This window comes from Sarcophilus harrisii, chromosome 1 (assembly GCF_902635505.1).
Source record: "Sarcophilus harrisii chromosome 1, mSarHar1.11, whole genome shotgun sequence".
Classification (NCBI taxonomy): Eukaryota; Metazoa; Chordata; class Mammalia; order Dasyuromorphia; family Dasyuridae; genus Sarcophilus; species Sarcophilus harrisii.
In genome coordinates this window covers 669,569,455-669,587,523 of record NC_045426.1, presented here as the reverse complement: position 1 = coordinate 669,587,523, position 18,069 = coordinate 669,569,455, and the positions used below count along the sequence as shown (strand labels likewise).

Here is an 18,069-nt window from a genome sequence, read left to right as displayed (position 1 = left end):
CTCCCAGCTCTGACCTCCTGGGTTCTAAAGGCCCTCCCACCTCTGACATCCTGGGTTCTAAGGGCCCTCCCAGCTCTGACATCCCGGGTTCTAAGGGCCCTCCCACCTCTGACATCCTGGGTTCTAAGGGCCCTCCCAGCTCTGACCTCCTGGGTTCTAAGGGCCCTCCCACCTCTGACATCCCGGGTTCTAAGGGCCCTCCCAGCTCTGACCTCCTGGGTTCTAAGGGCCCTCCCAGCCCTGACCTCCTGGGTTCTGAGCTCTGACAGTCCAGTCTAATAGTTTTGTTTTTCACCTGGCAGGTACAATCTGCTGTTTTTTGCCTCAGGTGGAGGCAAATTTAATTATCAGGGTACTAAGAGGTGGTTAGAAGACAATCTGGATCACACAGGTGAGTCAGGGGCCACGGTGGGGGTGGCTGAGAAAGGGGCAGGGCTGGAGGAGGGGCTGGGCAGAGGCCTGGCAGCAGTGGCCAGATTCCTCGAGAAAGCTGGTCTCCTGTTTGTCCTTCTCTTGCTGGAGCTCTCTTGGCTTTTCCCTATCACCTGTGTCTCTCCATCTCTCAGACTCCAGTTTGCTGCAGGACAACGTGGCTTTTGTCCTCTGCCTCGACACTCTGGGCCGAGGGAATGGCTTGCACCTGCATGTGTCAAAGCCCCCCAAGGAGGGGACCCTGCAATATGCTTTCCTTCGAGAGCTTGAGATGGTAACTGTCTGGGCTGGGGGCATGGGTGGGGTCTCTCTTTTGCTCTGCCCCTGCCAGTTCTGGGTTGGAGACCAGTGCCCCCATCGCCTGGGGAGGCTCACCCCGCTGGCTGTCCGGCCCGGACGGGAGCTCTGTGGCCTGGCCCCGTCTTCAACCACGCAGCTGCTCGCTCTCTCTGCAGGTGGCTGCCAGTCAGTTCCCAGAGGTGAGGTTTTCCATGGTGCACAAGAAAATCAACCTGGCAGAGGACATGCTGGCTTGGGAACACGAGCGCTTTGCCATCCGCCGGCTCCCGGCATTCACAGTCTCCCACCTGGAGAGTCATCGCGATGGGCTGCGAAACAGCATCATGGATGTCCGGTAAGCAGGCTCAGGCCGCCAGCTCCTCTCCCTCCTCCCTCTCGTGGCGTTCTCCTGGTGCAGCCCAGAGCTGGGGAGCTGAGGGCCCCTCAGAGAGGCCCAGGAAGGCTCACCAGGTCGGAGGTGGGATGGCAGCGCAGGGATCCTCAGTGGCCCTCCTGTCCCCCCAGGGCAGCTGCTTGTGTGGCTCTTGCTGCCTCCAGCCTGGTGCAGATAGTCCCCAGAGAAAGCCCCCTTCCTTCCTGAGGGTCCTCCAGCCTCTGGCTGGCACTTCCCTGGTGGGCGTGAAGGGGCCTGGCCATCCTGGAGAGTGGGATTGGGGAGATCCCCAGCCCTAATGAGGAGGGGGAGGCCTGCGGTTTGGGGCAGATGTGGTTATTCATGTGGCCATGAGCTAGTGAAGTGAGAGGCCGAGGCTTGGCCCAGGGAGGAGTGGAAGGAGCTGCTCCCCAACCTGGCATGGGGCTGCCACAGGAGAGATCTAGAGGGCACAGACCCTTCCTCAGATGGGGGGAACATTGCCCAGCGCTGCCTCTCCTGGGCAGAGAGGGTCCGGGGCTCCTCAGGTACCTGGGAGCTGCTCAGGCCGGGTTGGCAGAGAGCGGGACAGTTGGAAGGAAGAGTGTGGGACTCTAGACAGGGGGAACTTCAGCTGTTGTGCCTGGCAGCTCGTCGGGGCCAAGTGCCCCAGCAGACGAGGCTTCTTCCAGAAAGCCGGCTTCCTTCTCTGCTTCCCCACACAGCCTTGCACTAGGGGGAGGGGAGGGCTTGCAGACCCTCCCCAGTCTGTTCCGCTGTCCCCAGGGCTTTGGGGGAACCTGCTCTGCCTGTGGCCGCCTCAGAGCCTGCCAGCCACTATGGTACACTGCCTGAGCTGTGGCTCCCGGATGTCCCCTGCTTCCCCTGCACAACCAGCTCCTCTCTGGGTCATTGTGTCTGGGATGTCCGGAGGCTCCTGGTCACCAGAGCCCTCTCCAACAGCTTTGATGAACCTGAAGCTTTTTATTCTCTACAGAGGGTGACTTTGATGGCAGAGCAGTACAGCGGCTTTGGAAGACTAGTGACGTTTAAAATAGGGCTTTTGTTTCAAAGGAAACCTGGGGTCCTTGAGGGCCGTTCTCCCCGCGCCAGCCCCCCCCTTCCCATTCTGGGCCCCCTTGTCCAGTCCCAAGTCTTTCTCTCCAGATGCACCCCCTGAATGTGGCAGCATTCAGCACCCTGGGGGTTTCCTGTATAGATGCTTCAGCCAGACACTTGGGAGAGTCTCTCTTTCCTTTGGAAGGGTCTGCCGCTAGGAAGGACAAACCCAGGAGCATCTGCAAGCCCTCACCATTGCTAGAGAACTCACCCTATCTAGAGTGATGGACAGCCTCCAGGACAGCAGCCAAGGCTGTGGGGGAGCACACTCAGGCCTTGGCCTTGGGCCCTGGCTCTCCATCAGAGGTGTCCCTCTCGCTTGTTCCGAGAGTCAAGGCCTGGCTTTGATGCTTCACAGGAGGTGCCTTCTTGGGGGAGAGCTTGTCTGGCAGCAAATTAAATCTTTTTTGTCAGCTGGCAGTATGCAGGGTTGCGTCTTTTAGTCAGTTGTATGGCTAAAGACCTAGGAAGCCATGGAATAGGGACTAGAGGCCGTTGTCCTCTCTGCAGTGCAGGATCACCAGCTAGCGTGGCCCTGGCCATCCTGGCTTGGAGGCCCCCTCTGCCCTTCCTACCCCCTGCTGGCTCTGATGCACATGGAAGTTTATTTTCATGAAAGTTTGAAAAGGTGGGAAAGTAGCCATATGGGTATGTAGTTATTTGCATTTTCTTGGCCAGCTCTTTATGGTAATGAGCTCTGTGGTTCTCCTTACCTCCTGCCCCCAACCATGTGGTGTCTTTCCTCCTTTCGGCTGTCTTGGTGAGCAGTCCCTCAGCAACCTGAGAACCGGGTCCTCTGCAGCCTCCCCCACTGGGTACACCTGCTCTTTTCTTCCTGATTTTCCCCTTTTAATTTCTTTGGCATCTTTGCTGCTGCTGCCCTGTACAATACTTAGGAGAATGGGATTTCAGGCTTCAGACGTGTATGAGTTTCACTGTTACTGGTGGGAAAAGGTTATTGTAGAAATGTTGACAGGTCTTTTCCATTTCTTTGCCTTTTCTTTATTTTTCCAATTTTCTCTTCAAATGTCCTCTCAATCTGTCCTGGTTTGGTTGGGTCTCTTAACTTTAAATTTATTTTTCTCTATATTGCTTCTTGATAAGTTTTATGAGGTGAGATATGACTTGTGTTTTTCCACTGTCATTCCGTCACTTTTTACACATGAGTTTATGTGGTTTGCCAGTGTTGGCTTTAGCTATTATCTTTCTCAGGTTGGTAAAAAGATGGACCAATTTTTTGGCCGAGATGATTCCTGGATGCTTATGTGTATGGTTATTGCTTTTACATCAGTGCACATCTGTTCTTTTATTTATTTACCATTTACCATTTTTCTATATTAATAGATTGTTTAAATAGGTCAGGTTGAAGTTTCCTCATTTGCTTGTTTTATCTCCTCATTTTTAATCTTCACATTTTGTGTTTGATATTTGCTCTCACAAGTCGGTGGCCAAGAACATTGATTTGGAAATGACTCCCACTTTAGAATCTGAAGGCTTCCTGTCTTTGTTTTAATTTCAAAAATTTGCTCGTTTTGAGAACATGACATTCAGCAACAATTATTTCACTTGTAATATGGTATTTTAATTTAAAAACGAAAAAAAAATACAATTCTTAGTATCTTTCATTTTTACATCACCTATATTTCCTACTGTGAACTTCCCCCCACTCTCTTCCAGGGAGCCATCCTTTTTAAGATAAAAAATAGAAAAAGGAATAAGGAAAAAATGAGTTATGTACAACTAGCTGACATATGTCAAAAAACTAGTGCTTGTGCTGTGTTTCACACCCATGATCCTGCACATCTGGAAAGAAGTGGGAGTGTGTGGAGGGAGGATCCGCTCAGTCAGGTTCCTTGGTGCTGTTTGGTGTTCATTCTGTCCACTCCCACCCGCCTTCTGGCTGAGAGAAAATGTTCACGATGGGTAGGGTTTTCAGTGTTGTTTACAAGCCTTTGGTATCTTTGGTTTCTTATTCCTGAAACAGGTTTCCCAACATACCTTTCCCTGTTTCTTGCCCCCTCCACCTTTGCATTGAAGTCACTGAGTATAGGGGAAGGAGCACCAGTTCTGAAATCAGAGGCCTTCTGTTCAAATCCTGTCTCCGATTTGTGATCTTAGGAAGATCATTTCAGCTTCCTGGGCAGCCTCAGTTTCCTCTTCTTTAAAAAGAGGGGATTGGATTTGATGGTTTCCGAGGGTCCTTGCAGAGCTGGAATTGCAGGTGCGGATTTTATTCAGGAGGTCTTTGGAATTTCTGTGTCTCCTCGTCCTGGGCAGTAGAAGTTGGCCTGTGGCTGGCAGTTATCTTCGTAGTAATCTTTTTGCTGAGGTCTGATTACCAAGATCAGATAACAGAAATGAGATTAATTTTGCCTTTGGCTACCAGATAAAATCTAGCTCCTGGCTCTTTCCTTTGCCTTACCTAAGAGAACCTTCCAGGCCCCAGGCAGCAGCTGCTTCCTTCTGTCTTTTAGTTTCATTCATGGGGGAAGCTGTGATAGGTTTTAGTACCTTCCCTAACTATAGGTCAGCTCTTTGGTCATTAGAGAAAAGTCTGCCATTTTGTATGTCGGGATTCTCGTTCATGGATGATTTAAAAACTGTGCGATTCTCTGCCCCCGATCGTGGCTGGAGTGGGAAGGAGCTTCCTCTCTTCCCTGGGGGGCCATGGCTGTGGGATCATCGCTCTGTGACTGACCTGCAGGTAGTGACCTCTTTCTTCTTCATCTGGGAGCTTGCTCTGTTTCTAGTCAGATAAGAACCGACAGGCTATGCATTCGGATGGGCTGCCCTTGGGTCAGTTCTATGCTATGTGAAATCCGTAGCAGTCCCGGAGATTCGAACACGGAGGTGGCCTTTGTAGTGCGGCCCAAAGTCCCTGCCGCTGGGGAGGCTGAGGCTGGGGGCACCTGCACTCGGGAGCTCTGCCCTGGAGAGGAACAGCTCAGGCCCGAAATGGGCTGAGGGCTTCCTGGCTGAGGCCTGAAATCCAGCCTGGGCTGCCTGCAGGGCAAGAAAGGAAGGGGAGGAGAGGAGTGTGTGGTACATAAGGAAAAAAAAGGGATGGTGATGGGCTTGGGGTTTTATTGGTGTAGGGATGTCCTAGGGGAGGGTGCCCTCTCCCTGTGCAGGTCAGCGCCTCCTTTGCAATTTCTTCAGCTAAAAGTGTCACATGGCTTGGATGGGTATGGCATATTTACGTTGGTCTGGAATCAGTGAACATTTCTGCCAAATCATACCTTCCAGTGGCATGAATTTGAATCTGTGCCGTCATTCTAGGGTATTGTTATCTTAGCTGCCCACAGTGCTGACAGGTGCTCTCGGGAGCACTCTGGATCCTTGGCCAGCAGGGCCTCGGAGCCAGCACTCGCACCTCTGAGGGACTATGGAAACATGATCAGCCGAGGAAGAGACCGAGGGGGCTTTGGGGCAGAGCTGGCATCCGACCCTCAGGCTTTAGCAGACCTCAGCTTGGACCAGGGAGTGGTCACCGGTTTCCTCATCTGTACTCTGAGGAGGCCGGACCAGATGGACCCCTGAGGCTTCTCCAGGCCTGGCTTGAGCGTCCTGGCCAGAGGCCTTCTCACACTGGGCAGCGGCTGTCACTCCTGGCCCCTGCCCGGCAGCAGCCCCCCCAGGAGCTCTGGAGAGATCTGAGTGTGTGAGGGCTGTGAGGGAAACAAGCCGCGCTCCTACCCTTGCCCAGAGCCACGTGGGCCTGTCGCAGTCTGGGCAGCGATCTCATTTGGCAGTGCCCCTGGGCCTCTAGCCTGCCCTGTGCTGGAATGGCTGTGAGCAAACCTGGTTCTGGCCAGGACCTGCATAAGACTGAGGGGTTTGAGTGAGGGGTCAGAGGCAAGGCCGGGAACCCAGAGACCAACTGGCCGTGCTGTGTTCCTGTTCCTTCCCCTCTCCCCGGGAGTTAGAGCAGAAGCCAAGGTCCAGAGGAATGAAGATAGGACTCCTCCAGACAACAAAGCTGGCCTGAGAGGGATTGAGTCACAGGTTTCCTTTTTTGGGGTTATGTTGGTAATTGCTTGAGCTTTGGGCTTGTTGAAAGGTAAAATGGGATTCTGGGGCAGGAGCGGCTCTCCTGTGGTGAGAGTTTGTTATCTCCTTGCAAATCGTGTGTACCGTTACCTGGACAGGAGGCTAGTTTAGGTGGGTAGTGTAATGGGTGTGACTGCTGGCAGCGTGTCAGGCTGGCCAGTCTTACCAGCACGGAAGGCCGGTGGTGACCTGAATCTCTGTGTGCACAGGTGATGTCATTCTTTTATTCTGCGGCAGAGTCCCTCCCTCCCCCATCGCCACTGTCTCCCTCACTCTCAATTTCTCCAGGTATCTCCTGTCCTCAAAAACCCTCGCTTGTCTCATCCGTCCCCTTAGCTATTGCCCTATATCACTTTTCTAATACGAGCCTCCCACAGAGATCTGGAAAATAGCTCAGACCAAGACTTCATTGGGAAATTCAAGGGAAAAAAATCCCAATATGTCATTTCCTCCCCAAGTCAGTATAGGGAGAGAGAAAGGTCTCTGTGGATGCTGGCCGTAGGCTGTAGCTAGAGGTGCACCTTGATGTGTTCCACCATAGAGGGACTGGAGGGGGAGGGGGTCTATCTAGGGGGACCCTGGTCTTGTGCAGGCTGCTACAGACCCAGTGTGGGCTGAGAGGAGCGCTTGCGGACCCCAGGCTGAGTACTGAGCTGGGAATAAGTCCTGTGAGCGGCCCAGAATGGAGTGGGTCGCAGTTTTGGTCTCCAGCCTAATCTGATGCCTGCAGTGGAATGTCTAGGGTGGACTCTCAAACCGACTCTGCACCCACAGGGCTTCCCAGCTGATTTGGACAACAGTGTCCTCAAATTTCTGACCAGGGATAAGCCAGAAGTGTGGACAGACCCAGACCCAGGTCAGGGACTTGCAGGGAGAAGTGAGCACACGTTGCTTTGGATCAGACCACTTTAGGAAGATTGACAGCTTTTGAGTCCCCACCTAAGCTCTCCCCGAGTTCTTGGACTAACATAATGCTTAGGAAGCAGCAGAAGGACCCAAGAGGACAAAACCTCAGTTCAGACATTTCCCTCATGGGTAAGCAGAGCCTCGCCCTAAAATGAAGTCCCAGGTTAGGAAGTAGATTGGAGGAAGGAGCAAATAGAGGGGAAAAGGGCACTGCAAAGAACTATGGGTAGGTGACAGGAAAGCTCAAGACACAAGTTCATAAAAAGAGTATTCTCTCAATGATCTCAAAGCAAAGCCTTAAAGAAAAATTGCTTAGACATAAGTTCAACTACAGTTTCTGGACAGATGAAGCAAATGAATGTTTTTTTAAAAAGGGCTAAAAATTATTTTAAAAACAAAATGGGAGCACTAGAGGAAAAAATAGGGGAAAAAACAAGAGCTAAGGAAGAAAGATTTGAAAAGAGAATAATTTGAAACAAGATCTAAAACATAGGAAAATAAACTAGGGGAAAAAAACTTTCAGAAAACTAGAATGGACCAAATAGAAGCCAGTGACTCCATAAAGCAAGAAATATTAAAAAAAAAAAAAAAAAAACTCAAATAATTGAAAAACTAGAAGAAAGTGTTATAGTAAAAACGGTGGTCCTGGAAAATAGGAGAAATCATTAAGAATCATTCTGTACTGTACCTAAAAGCCATGGCCAAAAAAAAAAAAAAAAAAAAAAAGCAGAGATGACATATTTTAAGAAATTATAAAAGATGTTATTTACAGAAACAAACAAAAAAACACCACTTGAAACAGTTAAAATTAAAAGGCTAGTGCAGAATTTAATATGATTTCAGTTGATTTTCAGTTTAAAAATAGATACTAAATTTTGATTGCCCTCTTTATCTTCTCTTCTCCCCCCCAAAAAAAGGGTACAGTGGATAAAGCACCGACCTTGGAGTCAGAAAGACAAGAGTTCAAAGCTGGCCTGAGGCACTTAACCATAGACAGTGAAGTAATATATTAAAAAAAAAAGTATAATAACTTTCTCTGATTAAGAAAGACATCATTTCTCAAACATAGAATGGAGTTAAGTTTATAAAAACAATATTTTGCAATTGATAAGTGGTCAAAGAATATGAACAGGTAATTTTCAGAAGAGACCAAAGCTATCCATAGCCATATGAAAGCTCTATATCACTATTGATAAGAGAAATGCAAATAAACTGAGATACCACCTCACATCTATCAGAAAAGACAACTGCTGGAAGGGGGATGTGTGTGTGTAATTCACAGTTGTTAGTAGTCCAAGTTCTGGAGAACAATTTAAACTGTACCCAAATGGCTATGAAATTGTGCATACCCTTTGAGCAACACTACTGGGACCTTTATTCCAGTGACATAAAAGGAAAAGGATCTATATGTATAAAAATAAAGCTAGGTTTTTTTTTTTTTTTTTTTTTTTTTTTGTGATGGCAAAGAATTGGGAATCAAAGGGGGTGCTCATCAATTGGGGACTAGCTGAACAAGCTGTTGCATGGGATTGTGATGGAGTATTGTAGTGCTATGGGAAATACATGAGATGTGGTTTCAAGAAAAAACATAGCAAGCTTAAATGAACCGATGCAAAATGAAGTGAGATGAACTGAAAGATCATTGTACTTAAGAACAGCAATCTTGTAATGATGATCCAAGACAATGTTAGGACTCATGATGAAAAAATGCTATCCCCTTCTAGAGAGAGAACTGATGAAGTCTTATGTACAAATTTGAAATATAATTTTTTTTAACTTTTTCTTGATTTTTTTTTTGACAATATGGCTAATGTGAAAATGTTTTGCATAATTTCACATGTATAATACCATATTATATGCTTTCTCAGCTGTGAGGTAGAGGTAGGAGGGAGAGAAAGGATCTGAAAATTACAAAAGAAAAGCATGTTAAATAAATAAATGAAACTTATACAGAAAATTGGTTCTATAAAGTAGAAATAGATTCTACTGATCATCTCCTGAAAGAAATTCCAGGATGAAAATTCCCAGTAATGCTATATCCCAAATCCAGAGCTTCTAGTACACAGGAAAAAAAAATAAAGCAAATTTCTTCGTGGCTATTTCCTGGAAATTCAAGTGCCAAGGAGCCAGTCAGAATCATGTATGATTTAGTAGCCATCACAATGAAGGAGTGTAGAGCTTGAAATACAGGACAACACTGGAGGAAGCAGAGAGTGGAAGGATGGGGAAAATGATCCACATAATGGAGCTGCACAAGTGGAAATCTATCTATCCAAACAAGGAGGGAATTGTGTGGAGTGAGGAACCCTTGAATTCTACTCCTTGGTTTAGTTAAAGGAGGGGAAAACATCCCAGATTGAATACAGAAATACATTTTACTTAATAGGGAAATAGGAGAGGAGAAGGGAAAGATGAGTCTTTTTTTTTTTTTTATTTAATAGCCTTTTATTTACAGGATATATACATGGGTAACTTTACAGCATTAACAATTGCCAAACCTCTTGTTCCAATTTTTTCACCTCTTACCCCCCCACCCCCTCCCCTAAATGGCAGGATGACCAGTAGATGTTAAATATATTAAAATATAACTTAGATACACAATAAGTATACATGACCAAAACATTATTTTGCTGTAGAAAAAGAATCAGACTCTGAATTATTGTACAATTAGCTTGTGAAGGAAGACAAAAAATGCAGGTGGGCATAAATATAGGGATTGGGAATTCAATGTAATGGTTTTTAGTCATCTCCCAGAGTTCTTTTTCTGGGTATAGCTAGTTCAGTTCATTACTGCTCCATTAGAAATGATTTGGTTGATCTCATTGCTGAGGATGGCCTGATGCATCAGAACTGGTCATCATCTAGTATTGTTGTTGAAGTATATAATGATCTCCTGGTCCTGCTCATTTCACTCAGCATCACTTCGTGTAAGTCTCTCCAGGCCGGAAAGATTAGTCTTAACCAAAAACAACTCTTAAAGAAGGAGCAGGAAACAAAGAAAAAAAAGAATGAGAATAAACGAGGGAATAACACAATTAATGATATACTATGAATGTGGATGGGATAAACTCACCTTTAAAATAGAGGGACAGGAGAATGAACAATTAGGAAGCAGAATTCAACAGTGTTTACAAAGACACAGGGCACAGGTGAAAAAGAAAGATGAACATGGTTAAGATGTGGGGTTGAAGCATAAGGTAAGGTATCTTATACAGCAGAACATGTAATTAAAAAGCAACCAAAAAAAAAAGATGGTAGCAATCATGATCTTAAAATAATAGTATAACTGATGAGATAAATAAGGAGGCTACATTTTGCTGAAAGTTACCATAGTCAGTGTTAAACATATATTTATTAAATAGAAAATAAATACTTAAAGGGAAAATTAAATGAGCTATAAGAATGAATAGTAAGACTAATGTGGGACCTCAGTGTGTCCCTGTCCCCATCATACCTAGAAAAAATTAACAACAAAAAATGGATGACCATGATGCAGTGAAGACTTCATTGAGATTAATTTTTTTTTTTCTGATGGGGGATAGGTTTCTTCATAACATTTCATTGCTGATCTGTAATAGCTAGCTTTAGAACAAACATTCTTCACTTTTTAAAAATTTCTTAGATTCTTACACCAATGAGTCTGGAACAGCCTATGGACCCCTTTTCTGAATCTTGTTTCAATCTATAAAATAAAGTACAAAATATTACAAAGGAAACCAATTATATGGAAATGAATCTGTCAGAAAAAAGAATGTGTCCCAGATTTTGAAGATATTTTAAAAGTTTTCCTGGGAGCACTGAGAAGTCAGGTGACAATTTGGGGTCACAGCCAGGATACATAAAACTGACTTCCTGAATGCTCGTCGTGGTGGAGGGACACCTTTGGTTGCTTTGCACAGAGATGATAGAGATGAAATTTAGGGGTAATAAATAGTGTGATGTGAATGACAGCGGACCAGAGACAAGGGGCTCACAGGGGGAGGGCTGTGGTTGTAGAGTACATTCTGTGTAGGGGTGACTTGGGCTTCAAGAGCCAGGAAAGGCTGGTGGGACAAGGCTGCTGAAAGTTTCCATGAGAGGAACAAAGGATGGTTTGTGAAGGAATAAGAGGAAGGAGATTGTGATGAGTGAAGGGGATTTCAGATTTTGGATTCAGGAAGGTGACACGGTTACGGGTCTAGGGCATGATCCACCGGCACTGTGCTGGAGCCAGCTCATACTGGTCGAGAGAGCCGGTTATTAAATTTCTACAGGGAAGCACTTAGGTCTTGGTAATTAGCAAGTATTGATTTAAGAAAAAGCTGGAGAAATGTTAATGATTTGGATTCAACTTCAGTGTATTGCTTGGGAGATCTTGGTACTAAACACTTTCCAACATAACCTTGTGATCATTCCTGGATTGAGGTTGTTGCCATTGACTACAAATCTACAAGTGACCTTAACTGTGTGACCTTGGGCAAGACCCTTTACTTTTGTTTCCTCATCCCTTAAACGCGACTAACTCCGCCTCTCTCCCAAGGTGGTTGTGAAGATCAAAAGAGGGGATATTTTTGAAAGCACAGAGCAGGTGCCTCAGCCTGTGGTCCTTCCCTAGCCCATCCTTGAGGGCGATGTGAAAGTGGGTACCGCGGCCCTGGAGAGGAGGATGGGGATGCAGCCTCCCCTGGGGGTTTCCCTGAAGATGGAAGAGTGAGGAGAGATGTTCTTGTCTAGACCCTAAGCTTTTCCCTCTCTCCCTTTGAAGGTCACGCGTAGATTCCAAAACCCTGACCCGTAACACTCGAATCATTGCAGAGGCCCTGACCCGGGTTATCTACAATCTGACCAAGAAGGTAGGAGAGCCCGGAAGCCCCCACGCCCCGCATCCCCAGCCCCATCCTCCCCTCAGCACGCTCCCTCCTCGTCTCTCTGCAGGGCACCCCCGCTGACCTCCAGGTCTTCACAGAGCAGATGGTAAGGGGGCCGGGGGCCTGCGTTGGGTGGGAGCCAGGGGGCAGGGGGGGTGGGCGCGCAGGCCGAGGCTCTGGCAACCCGGCTCTTCACAGCAGATCCAGCAAGAGCAGATCGACTCAGTGATGGACTGGCTCACCAACCAGCCCCGCGCCGCCCAGCTCGTAGACAAAGACAGTACCTTCCTCAACACCTTGGAGTATTACCTGAGCCGCTATCTGAAGGACGTCAGGCAGCACCATGTGAAGGCAGACAAACGGTGAGGGGAGGGCCCCATCAGCAGCTGGGAGAGTGGGGGGCACGGCGGCTTTCCTTTTTTTACGCACCCCGTTTTATTTCTGAGTCTATCCCTCTCCTGGTCCTACTCAGCAAACCATTCCTGATAGTTTGAAAAGCTGGGGGAAGAGTAGCCGAGTAACCAGTGCATCCCTTGGCCCAGAGAATGTCCAGGATCCCACAGCCTCCTCTCTCTCCCCTCCCTCGACCGCATTAGTATCTAGTATAAATCTGTGTCTGGGTGTCCAGCCTTCACTCCCAGCAGACCCCACTCTGTCCTTCAGCTATGAACTTTTGGTGTCCAACGTCAGGATCCTATCCTCATACTTTGTTTGCAAACAGAAGCTTAATTCTTTATTCATTTCTAGCTTTTTCGTTTCCTCCATACACATTTTTTGGGTCATCTTTGTTTCATTTAATTCTTTATTACTGGATGACTTGACTTTTGAATTTACTTTTAAAGGATATGAAGATTTAAGTACCTCAATCCCAAGCTATCCTGTTGCATTGAGGCTTCTCTCCTTTCCTCTCCTCTCCATCACCAGCACCCTTCTTCCCTTTCCCCTCACCCCCCCAAAAATCCTTTGTAACAAGTGTAATCAAGGCAATCAGATCCATGTCACTGCCTGAAAATGTATGTCTTGTTTCTTGGTTCTGATCCATCATTTTTCTGCCAAGAAGTGAAACCTTTTGCTTCTCAGTAGACCTTCTACTCCTCTGTAGGAAAGCCATTAAGTCTCCGTTTTCTCTTCTTGTCTCTCCCCTTTTTTCTTTCTCTTCTCTCTTTCCCCTTTTCTTCCCTCCTTCCCCCCTCTCCCCCTTTTTCTTCTTCCTCTTTCTCTCTTGCTTTTTCCTCTTTTTTCCCACCCTCTCTTTTTCTTTCCCTACCCTCTCTTTTTCTTTCCCTTTTCTCCCTCCTCTTTCCCTTTTTCCTTCTCTCCCCCCTTCCCTTTGCATGCAGAGTTCCTTAGGGTTTGGTGATAGCTAGGGAAGGGAGAAGCCCGGGGTGTCCTTTAGCAGTGGATGAGGCTGAGGGTGTGAGGGGCTTCGGTTCTGCTGAAAGGCCAATTTCTCCCCTCCAGGGACCCCGAGTTTGTCTTCTACGACCAGCTGAAGCAGGAGATGAACGCCTACAGGTAGGCGGGCTCCCGGGAAGGTGGCGGCTGTCTGTCTGAGTGGCATCTCCAAGCCTGCTTCCAGCCAGCCCTGGCTTCTGTCTTGACCCCAGCTGGCTTCCTTCCTTCTCCTCAGGGTCAAGCCGGCCATCTTTGATCTCCTCCTAGCCCTCTGCATAGGAGCCTACTTGGGAGTGGCTTACTTTGCCGTCCAGGTGAGTTGGGGGAGGGAGAAGAGGGGAGAGGGCTTTCCTGACCCCTCTGCGACTCCTCCAACAGTAGGAGGTCTGTGTTCCAATAGCTTACTCGTCCCTGCTCAGGGAAAGCTGGCCCCGCCCCGGCCGGAATAACCTCTTGGGTTTGAAGAAGAGAATGAGGCTGGTGCTGGAGGACTGGGGGGGCAGGAGGGCAGGGGGGCTGGCTGCTGGGGCTCACTATCCCTGCCCTAGGAGAGCGCCGCTCCCATCTGCCTGGTCCTTGTGGCGCCCACAGCCTGCAGGAGGCTGGGGAAGGGAGGCGAGCCTTTAACAGGGACCACCACCACAGGATGGGACGGGTGCCCTGGAGAGATGCAGAAAAGGGATCATGGGTACACGGTCTGGGAGGGCTGCTTGCAGGAGGAGGAGGTACAGATGAGGAGGAAGGGCACCAGAGACAGGGAGAAGTGAGGGAGGGCCCAGCATGGCCCACTGTGGCTGCAGCCAGGAGGGGGGGCGCGCATCAGCCTGCAGAGGGCCTTGAAGGCCGGGCAGAGGGAGATGGGAACCCCTGCAAGTGTCCAATCAGTGCAGTGAGGGAGAGGTCACTCCGGCCGCCCACTCCCCCGCCCTGAGGTCACCTTAGGCATGTCTGCATGTCCCCACCGCACAGGGGCCACTCTTGGTGTTTCTTTGCTTCTCTGGATCCTGTACACCAGAGGTGCTTAATTAGTGTTTGTCCCGGGGCTGGACTGGCCGTGGCCCTCTCTGGGTCTGGGTTTGGGGGATTCTGGCCTCACAGAGGGTCCTGAGGGCCCCGGCCTCCTGTCTCCCCTCGCCCTGGCCCGGCCTTTGCCTCCCCCTGCCCCAGCCCCGGTCTCTGCCTCCCCCTGCCCTAGCCCCGGTCTCTCCCTCCCCCTGCCCCGGAGCCCCGGTCTCTGCCTCCCACTGCCCCAGGGCCCAGGCTGGCAGCCATGCTGACTGAGCGCTCTCCCTTCTTCCTAGCACTTCGGCCTCCTCTATAAGACAGTGCAGAGAATATCTCTGAAGATGAAGCAGCAGTGAGTGCCCTCGCTGCCATCAGCCGCACTGAGCCAGCTCCCGGAGGGAGCAGCAGGAGCTCCCCTCAGCCCAGCCGTCTCTGCCCTTTTGTCCCCCAGTCCCCGCCGGCTCGGGCCGCCTCCTGCTCTTCTCTCCAGAGAAGGGGCGGCCGGGGACCTCCACAACCGCTCAGGCCCTCCCCCCCCCTTCTCCGGCCCAGGCCCCACTGAGACACTGAATCACAGGCGTCCTTGAGCTCCCCGGGAGAGTGGCCGGGGGGTCTCGGCCCTCCGGGACACACGGGTCAGGCCTGTCCTGGCCGAGCCGAGCTCTCCCCCTTGACCTTGGAGCTCATGTTAACGTGCACACCTGAATTAAAGAGAAGCGGAAACTTGAGGACTCCTTTCCAGGCCAGAGGTTCTGGCCAGGCTTTCTCTCTGCCTTCGATCAGAAGGCCTGGGTGCCCAGGGATGGGCTGGGGCCAAGGCCGAGGCCGGAGGCCGCCCGGGAGGAGACTGACGGAGACTTGGGGAGTGGGGCGCGAGCCCCGTCCCGGGTTCCTAGAGATCTGGCAGCTTGGGGCTTATGATGGGGAGGCAGGTTCTGAGTTAGGAAGGGGGCCTGGCAGAGGTGGGGCCTTGGGAGGGAGGGTGGTCCTGCCTCAGGAGGTCTCCCCGGGGGCTTCGGAGGCGATTGCCCTTCGGGGGCGATTGCCCTTCGGGGCACTCTGGGAGAAGTTCCCTTGTGACTGGTTTCAAGCCTTCTCTGGCTTTCCTGCTCCCCCATCAATGCCTCCATGGGAGGGCAAGCACCCGACATGGCATCCCTGAGCCTTGGCCCCTGGTCACCATTGTGGGCAGCGGGGGAGACCCGAGTCCCTGTCTCTAAACCTGTCTCCCCAAAAGTGAGGGCGTTGGACTGGATAACCTCTACGGTCCCTTTCAGCTCTGACCTCCCGGCTTGGTTGCTCCCTTCTTTCTGCTCCAGGGGGTCCCTTTCTCTGAGACACAGGGGGAGGAGGAGGCCAAAGAGAAGCTGGCATTTCTGCTTTCAAATAGCTGAACCCCGACAAGGAGCGTTGGAGTTACCTTGTGTCTCAGAAAGGGGCCTCAGGTGGGTGCTACCGAGAGGCGGGCCGTGGTTGGCTGTCGGGTAGCTGCCCAGGATGGTCACCCTGTGAGGTAGTGAGGTGCCCATCACCGGAGATGTTTTGAGCAGGAGCTCTTGGGAAGGCTCTGGGAGGATTGCCTGGAGCTGGGAGGGCTGGGATGATTCCCTCCTGACCCCTGTTTCTCCCACCAGTGGGGCTCCCGCACCTGTGCATTTAGACTGGGCCCGTGAGGGCTTGTTTTGGGAGGGTATTCTCAGGAAGTCCTGGGCCCGGCTCGGCTCCTTCCGAGCTCCTACTTGCCACTTGTGCACCCACAGCGGAGACGCCTCTATCCTGGAAGAGCTGGGTTTAGGTGGGAGCAGATTTCCCAGGGAGGCCCCTGGAAGGAAAGGGAAAGAAGGGGTGCTTAAGGAGGGGCCAAGGGTTGCCCTCCTTGCTGCACCTCCCCAGCTCTGGGCAGAAGCACTAGAGACTCATCTGGTGCCAGCCGATGCCGCCTCCATTTTCCTGCTCAAGGCTCAGAATGGGAGGGGGGGGCAGATTTTTCTACCTGGCTCCCCCCTTTAACCCTAATTCGAGCCAGCCAGCCCTTGGGCTGGGTCACCGTTTGCATATTCCTCATGTCTCCCGCCTCACTCCATTCTGAAGGTGCCTCTTCTGCTTCAGGGCTTCTGGGTGGGCCCAAAAGGCTTTTCTCCAGCCCTCCGGCCTGTCCTACCACAGCCCCCGGCCTTGTTTGAGCTTCTAAGCCCCTGGGGCCTGGCGGGCCTACCTGGCGCTGCAGCCCAGCCTAAGGGGAACCCTGGATGGAGTCGGGAGGGCCAGCTGGTGAAGGCCCTTCGTGCCCTGGACGAGCTTTCTGCAGTGATTGCCCCCAGGGCCCTTCCAGCTCCGACTTGCTATGTTCTTGTTCTGAGGTGAGATTTCTGGGAGAGGATTTGGAGGGAACAGTGGGGCAGGAAGAGCTGCCCTGTTTCCTGCCACACTCCTGGATCCCTCCTTCAACACACCCTTTACACAGGTTCCACTGTGGGCGAAATGGGCCCTCCCTTCCGGAGGTCTTTGGGTGATCCAGCTAGCCCATTATGTCTTCCTGGGCCTGTCCACACGGAGGCTGGACCCAGCTCCCACGGTGTGGTTTGGGGGCCTCCCCCTCCCTTTTTATTGTTTTAAATGAGCACTGATGTGTTTGGGCTAAGAAGTTTCTGCCTAGGATTGATCAGTAAGGTCAATGGATTGATTAATTCAGGGTCCCTGCAAATTGTGGGAAGAAATAACTTGGAAAAATAAAGCCATATTGAAAGATTTTCCTTTGGAGTCATGTTTTAGAGGCTGAGGACTCCAGGCCAAGGATTCTTGAGGGGTTTTTGTGTCCCAGACCCTTTGGGCAGTTACGAGTGCGGTGGATGGTGCGGGAGTCAGGAAAGCGCCAGTTGGAATACTCTGGAGACACGCTCTTATCCAAGTTCACGGGCTCTGCGAGATCTTTGCACAAACCCTTCAGTGTTTGTGAACTCCAGGTCAAGGATCCTTGGTCTGGAGGGACATGTGCTGCCTCTGGGAATCTTATCCCTGCTCAAGGGGGATGGAAAAAGAGATGCAGAAGTTTGGGCACAGGGAGAGTCTGTAGCCTCGGAAATCTGCACTGCTCAACTTTCCAAACAGGTTGGTGCTCCCCGCAGAACTGGATGGGGGAGGTGATTGTTCCTCAAACTCCCCCAGTGCACACTTGGTTGCTGGAGGATTTCATCATTTGGAGCAGAAAGGGGCCTGTTGCAGAATGGCTGATGGGGAAATTGGAGGTTTTTTTATACCTCTCCCCCAGTGTTTTGCCTTTTCTCAAGGCAGGCCTTGCACACATCCTGGAGTGTGAGCTGCTCCTAGCTCTGCAATGCAGGTGGAATAGGTGGGAGGGTTACCTGCCTCCTCTGAGACTTATTTGACTAGCTGCCACCCTCGGCAGTATTCAGCTGAGCTCTGGGACTCGGCCTTCCATCTTGTTGCTGCACAATTCTGGCTCCAGCCAGCCCTGAAAGCTTGGTGGCCGTTTAGTAAGAGAAACCACCTCCGGGGAGTTCCCTCCCAAGAGCTTTCCTAGTGTAAAAGGGCAAAGGATCTGGCCGAAACTCAGCAAGTTGTTCTGGAGAAAGGAAAAAGCAGTGCCCTTGGCATCGGGAAGAACTCTGTGGCAATGGGCAGACCACTCGGCCGAGTGGGAAT

At 50.4% G+C, this 18,069-nt stretch overlaps 1 protein-coding gene across 2 annotated transcripts in view; it reads left to right on the top strand.

The window, feature by feature from the left end:
• The window catches only part of NCLN (nicalin), a 33,914-nt gene extending 16,757 nt beyond the window's left edge, over nt 1–17,157 (top strand). The window contains exons 7-15 of one of the 2 annotated variants that reach the window (XM_031948246.1): nt 303–391; nt 567–706; nt 888–1,066; nt 11,904–11,991; nt 12,074–12,112; nt 12,208–12,368; nt 13,468–13,521; nt 13,637–13,715; nt 14,703–17,157. In XM_031948246.1, coding sequence (XP_031804106.1) covers nt 303–391; nt 567–706; nt 888–1,066; nt 11,904–11,991; nt 12,074–12,112; nt 12,208–12,368; nt 13,468–13,521; nt 13,637–13,715; nt 14,703–14,762 — 889 coding nt within the window. In that variant the 3' untranslated portion in view covers nt 14,763–17,157. Of the gene's footprint in view, nt 1–302; nt 392–566; nt 707–887; nt 1,067–11,903; nt 11,992–12,073; nt 12,113–12,204; nt 12,369–13,467; nt 13,522–13,636; nt 13,716–14,702 lie in introns of both variants that reach the window. The other variant, XM_031948243.1, reaches the window with a different exon arrangement.
• The last annotated feature ends 912 nt before the right edge of the window (nt 17,158–18,069 follow it).